Source organism: Asparagus officinalis, chromosome 3 (genome assembly GCF_001876935.1).
Source record: "Asparagus officinalis chromosome 3, Aspof.V1, whole genome shotgun sequence".
In the NCBI taxonomy this organism is placed as follows: domain Eukaryota; kingdom Viridiplantae; phylum Streptophyta; class Magnoliopsida; order Asparagales; family Asparagaceae; genus Asparagus; species Asparagus officinalis.
This window is the reverse complement of record NC_033796.1, coordinates 10321811-10342530: the sequence shown is the minus strand read 5'-3', so window position 1 is coordinate 10342530 and position 20720 is coordinate 10321811. Positions and strand designations below refer to the sequence as shown.

The 20720-nt window shown below is 37.1% G+C and overlaps 1 protein-coding gene and 1 long non-coding RNA gene across 6 annotated transcripts in view; one reads left to right on the top strand and one right to left on the bottom strand.

The window, feature by feature from the left end:
* The window catches only part of LOC109832934, an 18138-nt gene extending 10254 nt beyond the window's left edge, over positions 1-7884 (bottom strand). For 3 of the 5 annotated variants that reach the window (XR_002245047.1, XR_002245045.1, XR_002245046.1), the window contains exons 1-3: positions 7558-7884; positions 1780-1996; positions 779-1156 (exon numbers count right to left, since the gene is read on the bottom strand). This is a non-coding gene — a long non-coding RNA (uncharacterized LOC109832934). Of the gene's footprint in view, positions 1-778; positions 1157-1779; positions 1997-2507; positions 2588-7557 lie in introns of all 5 variants that reach the window. The other 2 variants (XR_002245049.1, XR_002245048.1) reach the window with 2 other exon arrangements.
* Positions 4055-6288, top strand: LOC109832933 (ankyrin repeat domain-containing protein 65-like). Its single transcript, XM_020400428.1, is given in 3 exon segments — positions 4055-5090; positions 5124-5223; positions 5226-6288. Coding segments are annotated over 3 exon segments (1647 nt in total). The 5' UTR covers positions 4055-4337; the 3' UTR covers positions 6020-6288.

Here is a 20720-nt window from a genome sequence, read left to right as displayed (position 1 = left end):
GAAGCAACCATCCGCTGCAGGAAAAGAAAAATAGAGGCAAGCTAATCAATTGATGAGAATATTTTAAAAAAACTTTAATTAATGAACAATCAATCTGCAATTAAACTTGAGGGAAACTCTTAAGGTTAAGGTCGCAAAAATTGATTCTCAGTTAAGGTTGCAATTTGACCCCATAGAAAGTAAGATTTCATAGAAATTTAACATTTTTATTGGCTCAAACAAATGAAAAGAATATATGTCTAAGTATCTAAAAACATTGTTAATAGATGAGAAATCACGATTATCATTAAAAAAATCTGATCCAGTTAATTGGCACATAGATAAATGATATCTCTAAAACCATTAATAGGAACAATTCACTGACAATCAAAAAACTTCATTCCAATTTTTTGAATCCATTAAATGAATCAATTATCCCGAGTCATCTTTGTTAATTGTCAATTATTTTGCTATGAAGGAGTAGTATCTTTTTTAACCACAAGAATTCATTAAAAAAACTTAATTTTTTCCACTAAAGATTTTTTTATAGAATTAATATTCATCTTAAGTTGATCTCTGATCCTAATAGAATAGATAGTAAACAATTCCAAATTTCCATAGAAATTTTTTTTTTTAATCCAAAAAGCTTGCTTAGTAATAGAAAGTTCAGAACAGAAATTTAAATAACATACTTTACGACCAATAATCTCTAAATAGCTTCCTAAATTGCATATTATATTTCTTGAACATAACAACAACTTCTTAAAAGTAAGTAGTACTATGGAAATCAGAATCAAACCTCTTTTTTTGTGAGCTCTGATGTTGGACACAAATACAGCGTCGTCGTTGATTATCTTCCCAAAGTGATCAACCATCTGAAGACGAGTAATCTTTCTTTCCTGCATTATATACATTTGCCCCACGTTTTCTGTAACCCAAATGTAACTGATATATAGTATAAAAAAATAGAATTAATTTCTTACTTTCAATTTCTTCTCAATTTTTTTCATGGAGTACAGATTATCACATGGCAAAGAGATTGACTACTTTCATATGAGCTGTGCAATAGGAATAAATGTTGATGTTGGCCCCTTCACTGCATTACCAGAACTGGAAGAATCTTCTTCATGAATCGCCTTCTCCATGTTCTTACTTTCTGCTCCAGTCATACTATCTCCTATTTTTCATTAGCACAGGATTTAAATAAAATAAAATAAGATATATCAATGTGAATATGTGTAATAAAAAGGTATGGGTAGTTTTATTTGAATAATGCCATCAAAAATTTCCATTGCTCGATGTTTTCCTTCCTTGTTCTTAATTTACAAGTTACAGGGACGAAATATATATTAGATTAAAAATAAATTGTGATGATTTTCTATAAATACCAGTTCGTGTAATTTTCGAAATCCCTGTTCACTTGAGTTGTTATCTTTCAGACCTTCCAATCAGATCATACATGGAGCATATTTCAAATAACTATTAATCCAGTGAGCTCAAAGGTAGCAATCCAAATGATTATAGCACTATACATTAATGTATTTAACGATAAACAAAACACACTTCATTTTAGGAGTTAATTTCAAATTAATAAAATAGAAGTAATATTAACTCCTAACTATATGAAAATTTAACCTTTTTGAATCATGCCTTCCTCATAACTAATAAAACTATAAACAAAATATAAGAGTACCTTCAAAGAACTATTTTTAAAAATGTATATAACTAAAGAATTTGTAATAACAAGAAAAAAAAAGAGCACTGACAACAGAAGATCACCATAGAAAGTTGATATCTCACCTTTCTTTTTCTTTCTTGAACATTCTTGACACTATCAACTGAGAGTGTGGACAGGCATTTATAATATGGAATTTGATATCTTGGAATATATGCTAAAGATATTGAATTGCTCCTCAGGTTTGTAAGTCTGAGACCAAGGAGGAGTATTGTGACACAAGTTCATATCTGATATTCATGCATCAACCTCAAACCATTGATGTTTGCTCCTCAAGTGACTCTGCATCAAAGAATTTGGACATCAGTTCAATAGATTCATTTTCTCTAAATCCATAACTCACAAAGATTGCAATTTTGAGTACATCTACTTCTGCACATTTAAACTTTCTTTTCAAGCAATAACATGATAAATGATTTGAACAACCCATTCAGTAGATGGATCGCCTCTGCATAGGGCAACACATTGAGTGTTCTTTAAAGTGATGCCCCCACATGCCATATACCATGAAGTTATTTCAATTAACAAAAAAGTGAAATTTAGAAGTTCTAAGTCAGAAAACAATATAGAACAGAAATATATGGTATATTGATCGTGAAATAATTATTATATTGTTTTGTCACAATTCACACGTACTACATTCAATATAATCTCATTCTAACCCACTGCTTGGTAGATCTATATTGCATTACATTCAACAGTAAAAAAGTTGAGCAGATTAGATCTAAAAGTTGAGTCTAAATTAGATGTGAAATCGAATAATATCTATGATTCTAATGTGCGAGACACATACCTCGGCCAATTTCCATACTGATGCACAAGTTCATTTTGCTATAACTTTCCACTAAATGAGAGAGGGTGGTAGGTTTCCGCCTTATTGAGAAACAATCTTTGATGAGTATTTCCTTTTTTAAATCCTTTGTTAACTTATCGAAATAAACTAAACTGCTTTGAGTATAGAAAGATGAAATCGGTGAAGAAAAAGGAAAGGAAAGCAGAACTGGATAGCATCACAATAACTACATCAATCTGATGAACAAACAAAAAATCTAAAACTAAGAGTGAAGGAAAAATGGTAGACGAATTGCACAATAACAAAAATCTAAAATTAAGAATGAAGAAAAGATGGTAGACATTAATTGCACAATATTGGTTAGATAGTTTTGACAATTATTTTCTACATACGTCTTGATAAAATCATTGACAGATGCACAATTCTAGTTCTGGAGACTCCATGCTCAATTTTTTCTACACAGTTTGGGCAGAGATGGTAAGGAAAATAGAAAACCTTAATAAGTGCTTTAACACTCATCAATTGTTAGATCAACCAATGTCTGACTAGAAGGAACTAACCCAGAGGAACCTTAGCTAGAAAAGAACAAATCAGAGACTTCTTCTAATATGTTATTTGCTGAATGGCTGTCTCTTCTAGACTACCTCCAAGCGGCATATATCCTACCTAACTATCCGTACTCCTTAAATTCTTCCCAAGTACAATAGAATAAGATAGTGAATACAGTCATTTATGTTCAGAAGAAAAACCTAAATCTTGACTTTTGAATGCTTCAATCAAAAGAGGCAAGCAGTAAGGGACAGGTGAAAGAATGTATGTGAAAGGAGTTTGCAAAATTTTCAATTAGGTATCCATTTTTTTAATTCATTAACGACCCAATCAACAAACTGTGCATTTCTCCAAACTCAAATCTCATTCAATTGCCTAAATACAGAGAGAACAACAAATGAAAATAGAGTACCATATCACGATTTTGTATCGATTATACTGATCACATTGAAAAGGACAAATTTTTAAAAAGGACCATTTTTGAATTAATATTAGCAGAATCGACCTTGTTATAGCAAAATTAGAAAAATCAACCGCGATTTTGTTGGAAAAACGTTTACATGGGACCAGTAATCCCGTGTAATTAAAGCACACCAATCTTCATTAGTGGCGTAGCACTAGAAGACACGTTGATTCCTAAATAGTGGCTAATCACACGGGACTAGTAGTCCCGTACTCCCGTGTAAACTAAAACTTCTGTTTTGCAAAATCAACCTCATTTTGGCCAGCAAACCAAAATGAGATCGATTTTGCTAATTTTATAATCAAATGTCGATTTTGCTTATATTGTTTTCAAAAAGGTTTATTCTAAAAATTTCCCCTGAAAAGAACCAAGGAATCAACCATCCAGATCCCACATTGTATTTCACTAATCTCTATGGTAGGTGACTAGCTACCAACTTAGAGACTTCATTCATGAATAAACTATGCAGAATGATTCTGTTTATATACAATATCATATGTCTTTTTCTTTGTGTTGCTTACTAGATGGTAAGAAAATGACCTCCAAGAACTAGAAGGAAATAGAAGAATTTCAACTAATAAAGTTTATGCCCTTGTTCTTCCCACCACCATATATGACTTCCTCCCATTAGGGGCCGGCAACTCCCTACCTTTAAAGGACTACATCCTCCCCCATTACTTCCTCCACAGTTCCTCCTCTCTTCCAGTCTCTTGATGGGCAAAAGCCGTCAAGATTTTTCCCTTAAGTCTAAGAGCTCTTCAAATTCCCAACAAAAAGCAGCCAACTTTTCCTGCTGCTAAGGAAGTTGAACAATAGAAATGGACAGACTAATAAGTTTAGAGCCATCAAACGAGGTATCCATCCGAATTGAACCTGGCCAACGATGTTATGGACAAGTTACCCTCCGCAACGTCATGTACACCATGCCAGTGGCCTTTCGTCTTCAACCCCTGAACCGAAGTGGATACACAATTCGTCCTCAATCTGGCATAATAGCACCCCTTGCCACCCTCACTGTAGAAATCACCTATGTTCTTCCCTTCAACTCACCCCTCCCTAAATCAATCCCCAGTTCCAACGACTCATTCCTCCTTGACAGTGTAGTCGTCCCCGGTGCTGCCTTCAAGAACCCAGCCTCCACTTTTGACTCTATCCCAAGTGACTGGTTTACAAACAAGAAGAAGCAAGTGTTTACAGATAGCGGCATGAGAACTTTCTTCGTTGGTTCAGCTGTGTTGACACGACTGGTAATCGAAGGTTCACTGGATCAAGTTCGTGAAGTCGTAGAGCGTAGTGATCCAGAATGGAATGCTGTCGATTCCGTAGACTCCATGGGTCAATCTCTACTCCATTTAGCCATTTCACGTTGTCGTGCAGATCTAGTACAGTTACTTCTTGAGTTCAATCCTAACGTGGAAGCTCGAAGCCGAGCTGGCCACACGCCACTCGAAGCAGCAGCGGCAGCAGGAGAAACCCTAATTGTGGAGCTACTATTAGCTCAAGGAGCCCTAACTGAGAGATTGTCAACATCTTCATGGGGTGCGCTCCACTTTGCCACTGCTGGATTGGAGGTCGATGGGGCTCCTCCTGCTGAAAGGTACCAGTGTAAACGCCTCCAACCTCTGATGGGCGAACTCGCGCGCAATGCTGGCAGTGGAGCGACGCATCGTTGTGACCCGTGCAGCATGTTTCTGCTTGCTGGCGGTGTGCTGACATTCGCGGTGGGCCTGGCGGTGACACGCCTCTCCACGTAGCTGCCTCTTCCGGAGATGAGCAAATGGTAAAACTTCTGTTAACCAAAGGGAGTGCAGGACTCAAAGAAGTAAGAAATTTTGTAGGAAAGACATCATATGATGCAGCGGCTGAAGGGGGACATGGAAGACTGTTTGATATGCTGAAGTTGGGAGATGAGTTGGCATTGGCTTCAAGAAAAGGAGAAGCAAGACTAGTGGTGAAAATGATCGACAGGGGAGCGGCAGCTAATGGAAGAGATCAGCATGGATGGACTGCTCTAATGAGAGCAGGATTTAAAGGGAGAGTAGAGGTAATGAAAGCTCTATTGGAGAGACGAGCAGAAGTGGGTGCAACGGATGAAAAGGGGTATACAGCCTTGCATTGTGCAGTTGAGGCAGGGCAAGTAGAGGCCGTCAAACTGCTCGTAAAGCGTGGAGCAGATCTCGAGGCGAGGACAATGAAAGGTGTAACTGCTATGCAGATTGCTAACTCTCTTGGGTATGCAGGAATAGTGAGGATTTTATCTCAAGGTGGAGCTGCAAGATATGGAGGTCCTGTGATCGGCATTAATGGAGTCAATTCTGCGATCCCAGTTGCTACTGAGAAGCAAAAAAAACTAACGGTTGGTCAAAAAGTAAGCAGGGAAATGTGGGAGAAGGACGTGAAGAAAAATGGTAGCAGACTGAGTTTCGGGAGTGGTGGTGGAAGTGGCAGAGGGTTGAGGACTGGGTTTGATAGACAGGCTATGGCAGTTGCTTCTCATTAGGTTTGGTCATCGATTTGGAGCGAATTCTGCCCAGTTCAAAAATGTCTCAGTTCCTAAAACTTGTTATTGTTTGATTTATCAGGTATTCATTCAAGTAAACATACGAGCACATGTAAGAAACTTATTTGAAGTTAGGATGGTTGTAAGTAATTGTTAACTCTAGCTCTATGTTTTCCTTTTCTGCTGATATACAAGCAAATTATCTGTGATTCATAAAGGCCTAAGAAACCAAAATCACTATTCAAGGTTATAACGCTTGCTGCAGGGCTTGACAAGACATAGAATGTGTTAATAATGTTTTACGATATACTCCATGCTAGTTACTAAGATTTGTGTAGCTTTTAAGAGGTATATGAAGTGTTAAATCTCATCATTTTTATATGATAACTTTTTAATCTTGTGGATTTATATTTATCGTTGCAGTATTCTGTAGAAACATAAGGATAATGCATCTATCTGATTCTATCAAGCAGTCATTTTCCTTTCCCTGATAAACCCTCCAACTGTATACATTTGTAACCAATACTATAGGTATCAACCATAAGGGAGATCATGCAGCTCAAACAAGGACAAGTTTGATAGAAAACTCAGGCCGGTTCAAAGAAAAGCAAAGGAACGCGATGAAGAAATGTCCTACGTCTTTAGAATTCTTCTCTTTTCCTCTTCTGTTGCGCTAGTTGTGCTCTCTCCAAACATTTGACTGTTTCCCTCCTCTTTTCTAACTTCACTTTCTTTGTTGTTCCTATTACATATCCTACGAAAATTCCAAGAAGCTGACATGCTCTCGACGCTTGTAATCACATACCAAAAGACTTCTTTAACCTATCATAAAATAGCTATCACTCGTCAAAATAGAAAACAGTCGATATGGACATTCACACGATATCAAAGTTGTAAACTCTCCCAAAAGCAAAAAAGACATCGGCATCCTAACATTCATCTCCAAAACCATGAAAGTAGAATATTCTCGTGCAACATATATTGCCATATGGTGAGAACGCGGACCTGCATGCTCCCTAAGCTTAAAGATTTCTACTGACAACTAGTTAAGCTAAATATTCAGAGTTGACTTCTTTCGATATAGCTAGGTTGGCGTGTGAACAAGCATCACTAGTCCAAATCAAGAGGTCAAGAATAGCTAATATACATATAAGAAAAGAACATACAAATAAAAATGAACTAATCGCCTACATCATGTTGCGTGATGTACCACAGAACAGTCGTAAAGCACACGCATATGTTAGTGACTTTTAAACCATAAATTGATCTAGGTCTTAGTCTAATTACCTAAAGAATCTAAAGAATCAGAGATTGAGGCAACTAGTCCTGATTCTGCAGGCTCAAGGGAAAGACAGTTCGATTTGGGTAGTTGAGTTGGGCATTTCAACAAACATGTCATACGCAAGAATAGGAAGAAAAAAAAATCAAAGCATCATATTCATGGTTTGATTAATTTCATAGACCAACAAATTTCAATCTCACAGCCAACTCAGCAAATTATGATGTAGTAATTTTAAAGGGTGGCATTGAAATCATACCATTCTGTTCCAGTGTGATCTTCGCATTTCTTCGATTCTCAGCGCCATTACCGTTCAGTTGTTGAGCTCGGCTCAGTTGGACATCCGTAATTTTCTTTCGTTCATCGGCGTGTTTGTTTCATTTCCATAAAATTATGGAAATAGGTATTTTGGTTAATTAAAAAAAATAGCGTACTTCCGTAGTTTTCCATTTGTTCCCAGAATTGAATAGTCGTTTGTTTGTTTCACCATCAGAGCAAAGGGGTGGGAAACGTATTTTCATCATGGTCATCTTTGGCAACAGGAAAAAAAATAAAGGAAAGACGCCCTTCTAGGAAAAAGAAAGAGAAAGAAATTGGGGATAAAAAAAGTACAATTACCCCTCTCTCTCTCCATAATAGCATTTTAAGAAAGAGAAAGATAGAAATAGGGGATAAAAAAATACAGCTTCGTGGGGCCCACCCCCCACCCCCTAACTTCGAGTTGGGCGCGAGTTGCCCAACCCGCGAGCCAAATAGCATTTTTTATATTTTAATGCTCAAATAATAGGTTTTCACCCATTTCCGAGCTAAAAGCTCTGAAATGGCTTTCATGAAAAGTGACATTTTTTTTTGGGGGGGGGGGGAACATTTTTATAGGAAGTCTTTTTGAGTGGTTCTGATCGATTGCCGGTGGTATCAGAGACTAGAAATCAATTTCTTGGGGTTTTTGGCTGAAACAAACACCCTTTTGGGATACTCAAACAACGACGCTAATATCTTTCGATGATCTACGGTTTAACAAGAATGACTTTCAAAAGAATTACTTTTACCATGAGGGCTCCCAGCTAGTTTCCAGTGACGAAATAAACATTGAGAATGAGCTACATTTTGTGCTATATAAAGTGGTCAAGTTTTATATTTAAGTTTAAAAACAAGAAAACTGTACATATGATTGATCAGATGTATCATGAAAGAAAATGCAGTTTAACTAAAAGAACATCAATTGCCAATGAGGTCTGGCTCATAACTTGACAAACTAAAAGTGAAATTTTTTTGAACTTAAGAACGCCTCTGATTAAGACTGAGCAGTAAAATTAATAACACCGATAACCAACATGATGATGCTAATTTTGCTTGGTTTGAGATTACAAGCATCTGCCTGCAGATCTGTAGAAGAGCAGAGGACTACAGATGCTGATGAGATCTACATGTTGGTTTTTGGACAGAATCAGGCTGGCATGTTTAAGGTTTGTTCAATTGCCTCCTGTAGTTAACACTTGTTTCCATATGATTCAATCACAGAAGCTTTACATAGCTGCTGGATTTGTTATAAATAGAAGCTGGAGGCTCATTTTCAAATTGCTGGCCTTTTCAGCACAAGTCACTTTCACAGTACACTAAATCTTTCATCATATACAAACATTTATCTGTGATCAAATCCAAACTATTATTCAACAGATACCGGAATGGACTTCCTCTTATTCCATTCCATTTTTAGCTACAATTTTCTGAAATAAGGAGGAAAAGGCGATTTTTGGATGCACTGTCTCCGTCGTGACAGTCAGTCAGTTATCTTCGTGGTGCAAACAATACACTTCTTGCTGAGAAGAACCCGGTGAGTAGCTCTGACACGATCAATTGGAAGCAATTCTGCACAAGGATAATACCTAATTTTAGCAACAGTGATAACAAGGTACATACGCATGACAAATGACAGTAGTACTCAGCTCAGACACTTAAAACACCCAATACAAATGTCAAGAGGAATACTTGTCGATGTGTTTCCCATGTATACTGCATTCCCAATATCACTAACACTAAGTGAAACAGACCTGCTCTTGAACTGCCTATATTCATGATCCTTGTCAATCTGGAAAAACGAGATTCTTAACATGAGCTGCTGAGCATACTTAATTTGGTCGCCAATTTTTTTGTTCCAAAACCAGAGATATCAGACCCTTCACTGAGGATGAAAAGGCACACAGCCTGCCAGAAATGGCTACCTTCGTATGTAAAACATTTACCTTTCTGAATTGTTAAGTATTTTTTAAAAATTTGCCTATCCATTAAATTATCTACTTTATATATTACTTGTCAATGTACAAAATTATTTGCCTTTATTTTGACCATTGAGAATTTTTGAAATTTAGCATGAACATTAAAATATTTACCTTTACACATAAACTAATACCTCTATAAGAAACTTTCAACCTTTTCAGTGTTGATAGTTTCAAAATTGGATATATTCACTTTAGTAACTATCTTTTTATAAAGATTATCCTTACACGAATGATCTACATTTCTATGCTTGCCACCTACAATCAGATCTTCTATCATTTATTTTTTATATCAGTGTCTCAAAATCAAAGTCTAAATTCAAAGGTCTTTCTAGTCCTACAATAAACGAATATAAGAGGATTTTCCGACAGAGATAAGAAAACGAAGATAATCATATCAAATAAGAAGATTCTAATTGTTAATCCTCCATTGTACTTGTAGAATCTCAATTACAAAAACTTTTGACACGGCCAACATAAACATAACTAACTCATAAGATACAGTAAAATTACACAAACAAAAGAACACAAAAAATAAATTTTAGAATACTTCATTTGTATGCCCATTAAATAATTACAATATTATACATGTAAAACCATCTACTGTAATCTGCTCCATATAATAACATGGGATAATCCAGTCATTCATCAAAGGCAATGAATCACTGTACAGAAAGTATATTGATTCGTGCAACACAACCTACTGACCTACATGTAAAACCATCTTCTTCTCCTCAATTCTGAATTCTATTCCTCTCTCTTCTAATTCTATTTCTCTCTATCTCAATTCTTCCTGCATTCTGTTCTCAAGTTCCTTCAACTTCAGCCATGGTCAGAAACAACCACCTGAGAATCAACCGAGGCTCTCGAGCCTCACAATTGGTATCAGAGCATTTAGAAGCTGAAGAAGCTGCTGAAGAAATCTTGGGCGATCACGAGGAGACCTCTGCTGAAGAAACGACTCAAGAGGAAAGATTCATTCGAGTGGAGGATGCAATTTTACAACAGACGTCATTCATGAGACAGCAAGGTTCAATCAATCAGCAAACCTCAACCAGATTGGAGGAAAATTCATCCAAATTGGGGGAGAATACAACAAAATTGGATGATCTAGCTTCTCAAATAAAGCTTTTAGTTCAAGAATTCAAGAACTCCAAGGGTCCTAACCAAGGAATTCTGGGTGTTGGGTCAAGAGAGGATCATCAAATCTTGAGTTCAGGTTCAAGAGGAGACAGAGAGATTTCCAGACAAGGAGTTCAAGATTCAAGCTGGAGAAGTTATGATCAAGGGCACAACTTCCAGAATCGAAGAGATGCTAGTTTCCAAGAAGAGTTTCAACTGACTCATAGCTTTGGTAACTCTTCAACACAAAAGAACTCCTCCTTTAGCAACCAGAAACTGGTTCAACCTAAGTCTCTACGTTTAGATTTTCCTTCATTTTCTGGCAATGAAAACATAATAGCATGGTTAGACCAAACTGAGCAAATTTTTTATTATTATGATATCAAGAATGATGAATGGGTCAAGGTTTGTTCATTTTACTTGAGAGATGAAGCCTTACAATGGTATAGATGGCTTGCTAGAAACATTGAAGATTTTAATCAATGGGATGTGTTTAAAGAAGAACTAATTACTAGATTTGGTCCAAATGAACTTTCTAGACCATATGATGCATTTTCTACCATGAGGCAAACTACTACAGTCAGAGAATATCTTGGAAAATTTGAGCAAGCATTAGGTCTATTAGATGAACAACCCTCTAGGAGACATATTCTTGAAAGATTCATTGGAGGCCTTCAAGATGAGTTGAGGTATGAGGTGGCAGCAGCCAGACCCAATTCATTGAAAGGAGCAGTTTCACTAGCTAAGCTGTTTGAAGATAAGCAAAAGAATGAAAGAAAGCCTAGAGGAAACTAGAGAATGTGTACAATTCAGGAGGACATTCAACAAATACCCCACATAATATCCCTGTTAAAGAGAATTCTCGTTCAACTTCTCAATTCAAGAAAATGACCCCTGAAGAGATACAAAGAAGGAGGAGTCAGAATTTATGTTTCACCTGTGATGAGAAGTGGCATAGAGAACACCAGTGTAAGGGAAAACAACTGTTTATATTAGAAGGCATTTTAGAAGGAGGTATTGTGGGAAATAAAATTGATTATGAGGAGACTGAAGAAGACACTATGGCAGTTGAACTAGCTGAAAGTTTAGTTAAAGGAGCTCCATCTATTTTAGTTCAAGCTTTGAGTGGGATTAATGCCTCTCATACTATAAGAGTAGTGGGTTACTACAAGAATCAAGCAATCAGTATCTTGATAGATTCTGGATCAACTCACAACTTTATTAATGCCAAATTAGTCAAAAGGCTGGGGTTAAATGTGACAGAATCTACTGATTTTAATGTACTGGTGGCTAGTGATAGGTTGATTAAATGAGCTGGAGTTTGTCAGGGAGTGATGTTGGATTGTCAGGGAGTTAAAATTCAAATCAATTTGCTAGTCATGCCTATGGGGGGTAGCCAAATTGTTTTGGGGGCAGACTGGATGAAGACACTGGAGGATATCACCTTGAATTTTCAGAAATTACAGGTAACCTTCATGAGTGAAGGGGTGAAAAGATCATGAGTGAAGGGGTGAAAAGAACCCTACAGGGTATAGTTCCAGAAAAAATGCAATTGGTTAATGAGAAGGCCATTGATAAGTCTTTTAGGGAACAAGAGGAAGGGTATTTGATCCAGTTATGTAGTGTGAATTTACAGGAATCTACTTCAAGAAATGTTGCTGAAAATCTACCTATGGACATGCACCAACTGATACAAGAATTTCAGGTAATATTTAATGAACTGCCTCACCTACCTCCTCATAGAGATATAGATCATAGAATTTCACTGGAAGAGGGTACAAAACCAATTTATATTAGACCCTATAGACATGCTCATTTCCTAAAAGAAGAGATTGAAAAACAAGTTGAAGATATGCTCCAGAAAGGGATTATAAGACCCAGCAAGAGTCCTTTTTCTTCTCCAGTGGTGATGGTAAAAAAACATGATGGTACTTGGAGGATGTGTATAGATTACAGAAATCTCAACAAATCTACAATTAAAGATAAGTTCCCTATTCCTATAATTGATGAACAGCTGGATGAGCTGAATGGAACTCAATTTTTTACAAAATTGGATTTGAAATCAGGTTATCACCAAATCAGGATGCATGAAGATGACATACCAAAAACTGTTTTCAAAACACACAGTGGGCATTTTGAATTCATGGTCATGCCCTTTGGCCTCACAAATGCCCCTTCAACTTTTCAAGCACTTATGAACACCATTTTTAAAAAGTTATTGAGGAAATCCGTGCTGGTTTTCTTTGATGACATTCTGGTTTACAGTAATTGATTGCCAAATTGTCAAAATGTAGCTTTGGACAGAAGCAAGTGGAGTACTTAGGATACATTGTGTAACAAGATGGAGTGGGTGTGGATCCTAATAAGATCAATGCTATTGTTGAATGGCCTCTGCCCAGGACACTGAAAGGACTGAGAGGTTTTTTAGGCTTAGCAGGTTATTATCGTAAGTTTATAAAGGGGTTTGGAGTAATAGCTAAGCCACTAACACAACTCTTGAAGAATGGAGCTTTTGCTTGGAATGTATATGCTGAAGAAGCATTCAATTCCCTAAAACTGGCACTCACCAATCCACCAGTTCTAGCCATGCCAGATTTTAGTTTGACATTTGTAATAGAGTGTGATGCTTCTGATTCTGGTATTGGGGTAATGCTGATGCAAAAAGATAGACCAATTGCTTATTTCAGTTTTGCGCTTAAGGGGAGGAATGATACACTCTCTACATATGAGAAGGAACTCTTGGCAATTATCCTTTCTACAAAAAAATGTCAACAATACTTATTGGGCAGGAACTTTATAATCAGAACTGACCACCAAAGCCTCAAATATCTGTTGGAACAGAGGATTCACACAGGTGTACAGAACAAATGGCTTGCAAAGTTGCATGGTTTTGATTACAGTGTTGAATATAAGCCTGGGAGACTAAATAAGGCTGCGGATGGTCTATCTAGAATTCATGAGAGTGATGAACAAGGTCCAGATTATACCATGGAAGTATCAGCTGTCACTACCCTCACCAATGAATGGTTGGAGGAAATCAAACACATGTATTCCACAGATCAATTTTTTACAGATCTTGATGCTAAACTACTTCAAGGAAAATTGGAAGCTGATAAGTATGGTAAGAAGGAGGGACTTTATTTCTATAAAGGCAAACTTTTGATTAGCCCTACTGCTCAAAACATCAAAAACTTATTATTACAAGAACATCACGACAGTCCTATAGCAGGACACTAAGGAGTCACTAGAACTCTACACAGGTTAAGAAGGGCTTTTTATTGGAAGGGGATGAAAAGGGATGTTCAAGGGTATGTGCAAGATTGTGATACATGTCAAAGAGCTGAAGGAGAGAATGTAGCATCACCAGGACTTTTACAACCACTACTTGTGCCAGATTGTATTTGGGAAGACATATCCATGGATTTCATCACACATCTATCAAAAAGTGGGAAAAATCTGCTATCTTTGTTGTGGTTGATAGGTTGTCCAAGTATGCACACTTATTTGACCTTTCATACCCATACTCAGCTCAGTCAGTAGCTCAGATATTTTTTGAGGGTATATTCAAGTTACATGGCATGCCTAAATCCATAGTGAGTGATAAGGATCCATTATTCACTAGCCTATTTTGGAGGAAACTATTTAAACTGCAAGGGAGTCAACTCAAATTCAGTTCAGCCTATCATCCACAAACTGATGGGCAAACTGAGATTACTAACAAGAGCTTAGAGAATTAGGGGCCGTTTGGTTGGTTTCCTAAAAACCAAGAAAAGGAAATCGGTACAAGAAAACCAATAAAATAATATTTTTATCCATTTCCATCTCTAAAACTCACCCACAACATCCAATAAAATAATATTTTTATCCTCCAACTCATCTCATTTCTTACATTTAAAAATAAACTAAACACAAGAAATGTGTCACATCATCCAACTCATCACATCTCATCTATCTCATTTTTAAAAATCACACACATCATCCAATAATATTGTGACAACTCATCTCATCTCATTAAACCTTCATTTCCATCCATTTCCTGAAAAAAAAACAAGAAATTGATTTCCTTAAGTATGTGTCACATCATCCAATAATATACCTCCAACTCATCTCATCTCATTTATTTTCTTATTTTTAAAAATGAACCAAACACAAATAACCTCAAAACATCATCCGATAATATACCTCCAATTTATTTCCTTATTTTTTTAACCAACCAAACAACCTCAAAACAAGTTTTTTTTTAAAATCACTCACATCATCCTTTTTAACCAACCAAACAACCTCAAAACAAGTTTTTTTTTAAAATCACTCACATCATCCAATAATAAGGTGACAACTCATCTCATCTCCTATTCTATAGTTTTCTTCTTTTTTAAGCCAACCAAACAACCTCAAAAAATTATTATAGAAAATAGGTTTCCTATTATTTGATTTCCACATTTTTTTTTTGTGAAACGAACAGCCCCTTATCTGAGATGCTTTTGCTGCCACAAGCCAAGGGAGTGGAGTAAATGGCTGGCACTTGCTGAATTCTGGTATAACACAAGCTGGAAGAGTTCAACATTGGTTACTCCTTATGAGGTGGTGTATGGTAGACACCCTCCTTCTTTGTTATCATATGTACCCAAAAGTTATAAGATTGAGGCAGTTGATGAAGTGTTTTTCTCCAGAGATATCACCCTGCAACTCCTCAAGGACAGCCTGAAGAGGGCAGCTGAGCAGATGAAAAAATTTACTGATATACACCGCAGTCACAGGAGCTTTAATGTAGGACAACTAACAAAAAACTAACAGAAAGCTAACAAAAATAACAGAATATAACAGGATTAACTACTGTAATTATACACTCATCCTTTATTACAAGATAAGTTCCTGTAGTGACTTTGCAGATTAATCCTCCTTTTGATATTTCCTTTGCGTATCAGTCCTTGTCTAGGTGTATCTGGTTTCACTGTTTCCAGCTGAAGTTCCAACTTGGCTATTAGCTTCATCTCTTGCTCCAGCTCCTAACAAATTCTCTCCCCTTAATTTGGACCTTGCCTCAAGGTCAAAAGCAGGAAACCTTTTAATCAAATCCCAATAGGATTCCCAAGTAGAATCCAAAACAGGACGTTGTTTCCATTTGATGAGGACTTGTGATACCAAGTGTTTCCCCTGGACAACTGCTCTTCTGTCTAAAAATTTTTCAGGTTCATCAATTATCTCAGTTACATAACTAGGAGGATCAACCTGAAGAACTACATCAGATCCAACCTTCTTTTTTAACTGAGACACATGGAAGACTGAATGTATTTGAGACTGAACAGGAAGAGCCAATCTATAAGCAATCTCTCCAATTTTTTCCAAAATCTGATAAGGTCCATAGTATTTAGGAGATAGCTTGTGAGTCTTGCATAATGAGACACTAATTTGCCTGTAAGCTTGTGAGTCTTGCATGATGAGACACTAATTTGCATGATGAGACACTAACCGCAGTCACAGGACCTTTAATGTAGGGGATTGGGTTTTTTTAAAACTACAACGTCACAGGAGCTTTAATGTAGGGGATTGGGTTTTTTTAAAACTACAACCTTACAGGCAAATTAGTGTCTCATCATGCAAGACTCACAAGCTATCTCCTAAATACTATGGACCTTATCAGATATTGGAAAAAATTGGAGAGGTTGCTTATAGACTGGCTCTTCCTGTTCAGTCTCAAATACATCTAGTCTTCCATGTGTCTCAGTTGAAAAAGAAGGTTGGATCTGATGTAGTTCTTCAGGTTGATCCTCCTAGTTATGTAACTGAGATAATTGATGAACCTGAAAAAATTTTAGACAGAAGAGCAGTTGTCCAGGGGAAACACTTGGTATCACAAGTCCTCATCAAATGGAAACAACGTCCTGTTTTGGATTCTACTTGGGAATCCTATTGGAATTTGATTAAAAGGTTTCCTGCTTTTGACCTTGAGACAATGTCCAAATTAAGGGGAGGGAATTTGTTAGGAGCTGGAGCAAGAGATGAAGCTAATAGCCAAGTTGGAACTTCAGCTGGAAACAGTGAAACCAGATACACCTAGACAATGACTGATACGCAAAGGAAATATCAAAAGGAGGATTAATCTGCAAAGTCTTCACTACAGGAACTTATCTTGTAATAAAGGATGAGTGTATAATTACAGTAGTTAATCCTGTTATATTCTATTATTTCTGTTAGCTTTCTGTTATTTCTGTTAGCTTTCTGTTAGCTTTTTGTTAGCTGGCCTGTCCTACATTAAAGCTCATGTGACTGCGGTGTATATCAGCAAATTTTTTCATCTGCTCAGCTGCCCTGTTCAGACCGGCCTTGAGGAGCTGCAGGGTGATATCTCTGGAGAAAAACACTTCATCAACTGCCTCAATCTTACAACTTTTGGGTACATATGATAACAAGGAGGGTGTCTACCATACACCACCTCATAAGGAGTAACCAATGTTGAACTCTTCCAGCTTGTGTTATACCAGAATTCAGCAAGTGCCAGTCATTTACTCCACTCCTTTGGCTTGTGGCAACAAAAGCATCTCAGATAATTCTCCAAGCTCTTATTAGTAATCTCAATTTGCCCATCAGTTTGTGGATGATAGGCTGAACTGAATTTGAGTTGACTCCCTTGCAGTTTAAATAGTTTCCTTCAAAATAGGCTAGTGAATAATGGATCCCTATCACTCACTATGGATTTAGGCATGCCATGTAACTTGAATATACCCTCAAAAAATATCTGAGCTACTGACTGAGCTGAGTATGGGTATGGAAGGCCAAAGAAGTGTGCATACTTGGACAACCTATCAACCACAACAAAGATAGCAGAATTTTCCCCACTTTTTGGTAGATGTGTGATGAAATCCATGGATATGTCTTCCCCAATACAATCTGGCACATGTAGTTGTAAAAGTCCTGGTGATGCTACATTCTCTCCTTTAGCTTTTTGACATGTATCACAAGCTTGCACATACCCTTGAACATCTCTTTTCATCCCCTTCCAATAAAAAGCCCTTCTTAACCTGTGTAGAGTTCTAGTGACCCCTGAGTGTCCTGCTATAGGACTGTCATGGTATTCTTGCAATAATAAGTTTTTGATGTTTTGAGCAGTAGGGCTAATCAAAAGTTTGCCTTTATAGAAATAAAGTCCCTCCTTCTTACCATACTTATCAGCTTCTAATTTTCCTTAAAGTAGTTTAGCATCAAGATCTGTAAAAAATTGATCTGTGGAATACATGTGTTTGATTTCCTCCAACCATTCATTGGTGAGGGTAGTGACAGCTGATACTTCCATGGTATAATCTGGACCTTGTTCATCACTCTCATGAATTCTAGATAGACCATCCGCAGCCTTATTTAGTCTCCCAGGCTTATATTCAACACTGTAATCAAAACCATACAACTTTGCAAGTCATTTGTTCTGTACACCTGTGTGAATCCTCTGTTCCAACAGATATTTGAGGCTTTGGTGGTCAGTTCTGATTATAAAGTTCCTGCCCAATAAGTATTGTTGCCATTTTTTGTAGAAAGGATAATTGCCAAGAGTTCATTCTCATATGCAGAGAGTGTAACATTCCTCCTCTTAAGCGCAAAACTAAAATAAGCAATTGGTCTATCCTTTTGCATCAACACTGCCCCAATACCAGAATCAGAAGCATCACACTCTATTACAAATGTCAAACTAAAATCTGGCATGGCTAGAACTGGTGGATTGGTGAGTGCCAGTTTTAGGGAATTGAATGCTTCTTCAGCACATACAATCCAAGCAAAAGCTCCCTTCTTCAAGAGTTGTGTTAGTGGCTTAGCTATTACTCCAAACCCCTTTATAAACTTACGATAATAATCTGCTAAGCCTAAAAAACCTCTCAGTCCTTTCAGTGTCCTGGGCAGAGGCCATTCAACAATAGCATTGATCTTATTAGGATCCACACCCACTCCATCTTGTTACACAATGTGTCCTAAGTACTCCACTTGCTTCTGTCCAAAGCTACATTTTGACAATTTGGCAATCAATTGATGATCCTTCATAATCTGGAACACTTGTTTCAAATGCACCAAGTGATCCTGCCATCCCTTACTGTAAACCAGAATGTCATCAAAGAAAACCAGCACGGATTTCCTCAATAACTTTTTAAAAATGGTGTTCATAAGTGCTTGAAAAGTTGAAGGGGCATTTGTGAGGCCAAAGGGCATGACCATGAATTCAAAATGCCCACTGTGTGTTCTGAAAGCAGTTTTTGGTATGTCATCTTCATGCATCCTGATTTGGTGATAACCTGATTTCAAATCCAATTTTGTAAAAACTTGAGTTCCATTCAGCTCATCCAGCAGTTCATCAATTATAGGAATAAGGAACTTATCTTTAATTGTAGATTTGTTGAGATTTCTGTAATCTATACACATCCTCCAAGTACCATCATGTTTTTTTACCATCACCACTGGAGAAGAAAAAGGACTCTTGTTGGGTCTTATAATTCCTTTCTGGAGCATATCTTCAACTTGTTTTTCAATCTCTTCTTTTAGGAAATGAGCATGTCTATAGGGTCTAATACAAATTGGTTTTGTACCCTCTTCCAGTGGAATTCTATGATCTATATCTCTATGAGGAGGTAGGTGAGGCAGTTCATTAAATATTACCTGAAATTCTTGTATCAGTTGGTGCATGTCCATAGGTAGATTTTCAGCAACATTTCTTGAAGTAGATTCCTGTAAATTCACACTACATAACTGGATCAAATACCATTCCTCTTGTTCTCTAAGGTACCGTTTGGCAAAGGGTTAAGTGAGGGGTTAAGGAGACTTAACCTCTTCTTAACCTGTCAAACACAACAAATCTATATAAGGGTTAAAGTGAGTTAACCCTCCATAATTTGCCAAACATAAAAAATATAGAAGGGTTAAGTTAACCCCTCTAGAGGCCAAAACAATTTGGCTACCCCCATAGGCATGACTAGCAAATTGATTTGAATTTTAACTCCCTGACAATCCAACATCACTCCCTGACAAACTCCAGCTCCTTTAATCAACTCACCACTAGCCACCAGTACATTAAAATCAGTAGATTCTGTCACATTTAACCCCAGCCTTTTGACTAATTTGGCATTAATAAAGTTGTGAGTTGATCCAGAATCTATCAAGATACTAATTGCTTGATTCTTGTAGTAACCCACTACTCTTATAGTATGAGAGGCATTAATCCCACTCAAAGCTTGAACTGAAATAGATGGAGCTCCTTTAACTAAACTTTCAGCTAGTTCAACTGCCACAGTATCTTCTTCAGTCTCCTCATAATCCTGAAAATTCAAGGTGATATCCTCCAGTGTCTTCATCCAGTCTGCCCCCAAAACAATTTGGCTACCCCCCATAGGCATGACTAGCAAATTGATTTGAATTTTAACTCCCTGACAATCCAACATCACTCCCTGACAAACTCCAGCTCCTTTAATCAACTCACCACTAGCCACCAGTACATTAAAATCAGTAGATTCTGTCACATTTAACCCCAGCCTTTTGACTAATTTGGCATTAATAAAGTTGTGAGTTGATCCAGAATCTATCAAGATACTAATTGCTTGATTCTTGTAGTAACCCACTACTCTTATAGTATGAGAGGCATTAATCCCACTCAAAGCTTGAACTGAAATAGATGGAGCTCCCTTAACCAAACTTTCAGCTAGTTCAACTGCCACAGTGTCTTCTTTAGTCTCCTCATAATCAATTTTATTTCCCACAATGTCTCCTTCCAAAATGCCTTCTAATATAAACAGTTGTTTTCCCTTACACTGGTGTCCTCTATGCCACTTCTCATCACAAGTGAAACATAAATTCTGACTCCTCCTTCATTGTATCTCTTCAGGGGTCATTTTCTTGAATTGAGAAGTTGAACGAGAATTCTCTTTAACAGGGATATTATGTGGGGTATTTGTTGAATGTCCTCCTGAATTGTACACATTCTCTAGTTTCCTCTAGGCTTTCTTTCATTCTTTTGCTTATCTTCAAACAGCTTAGCTAGTGAAACTGCTCCTTT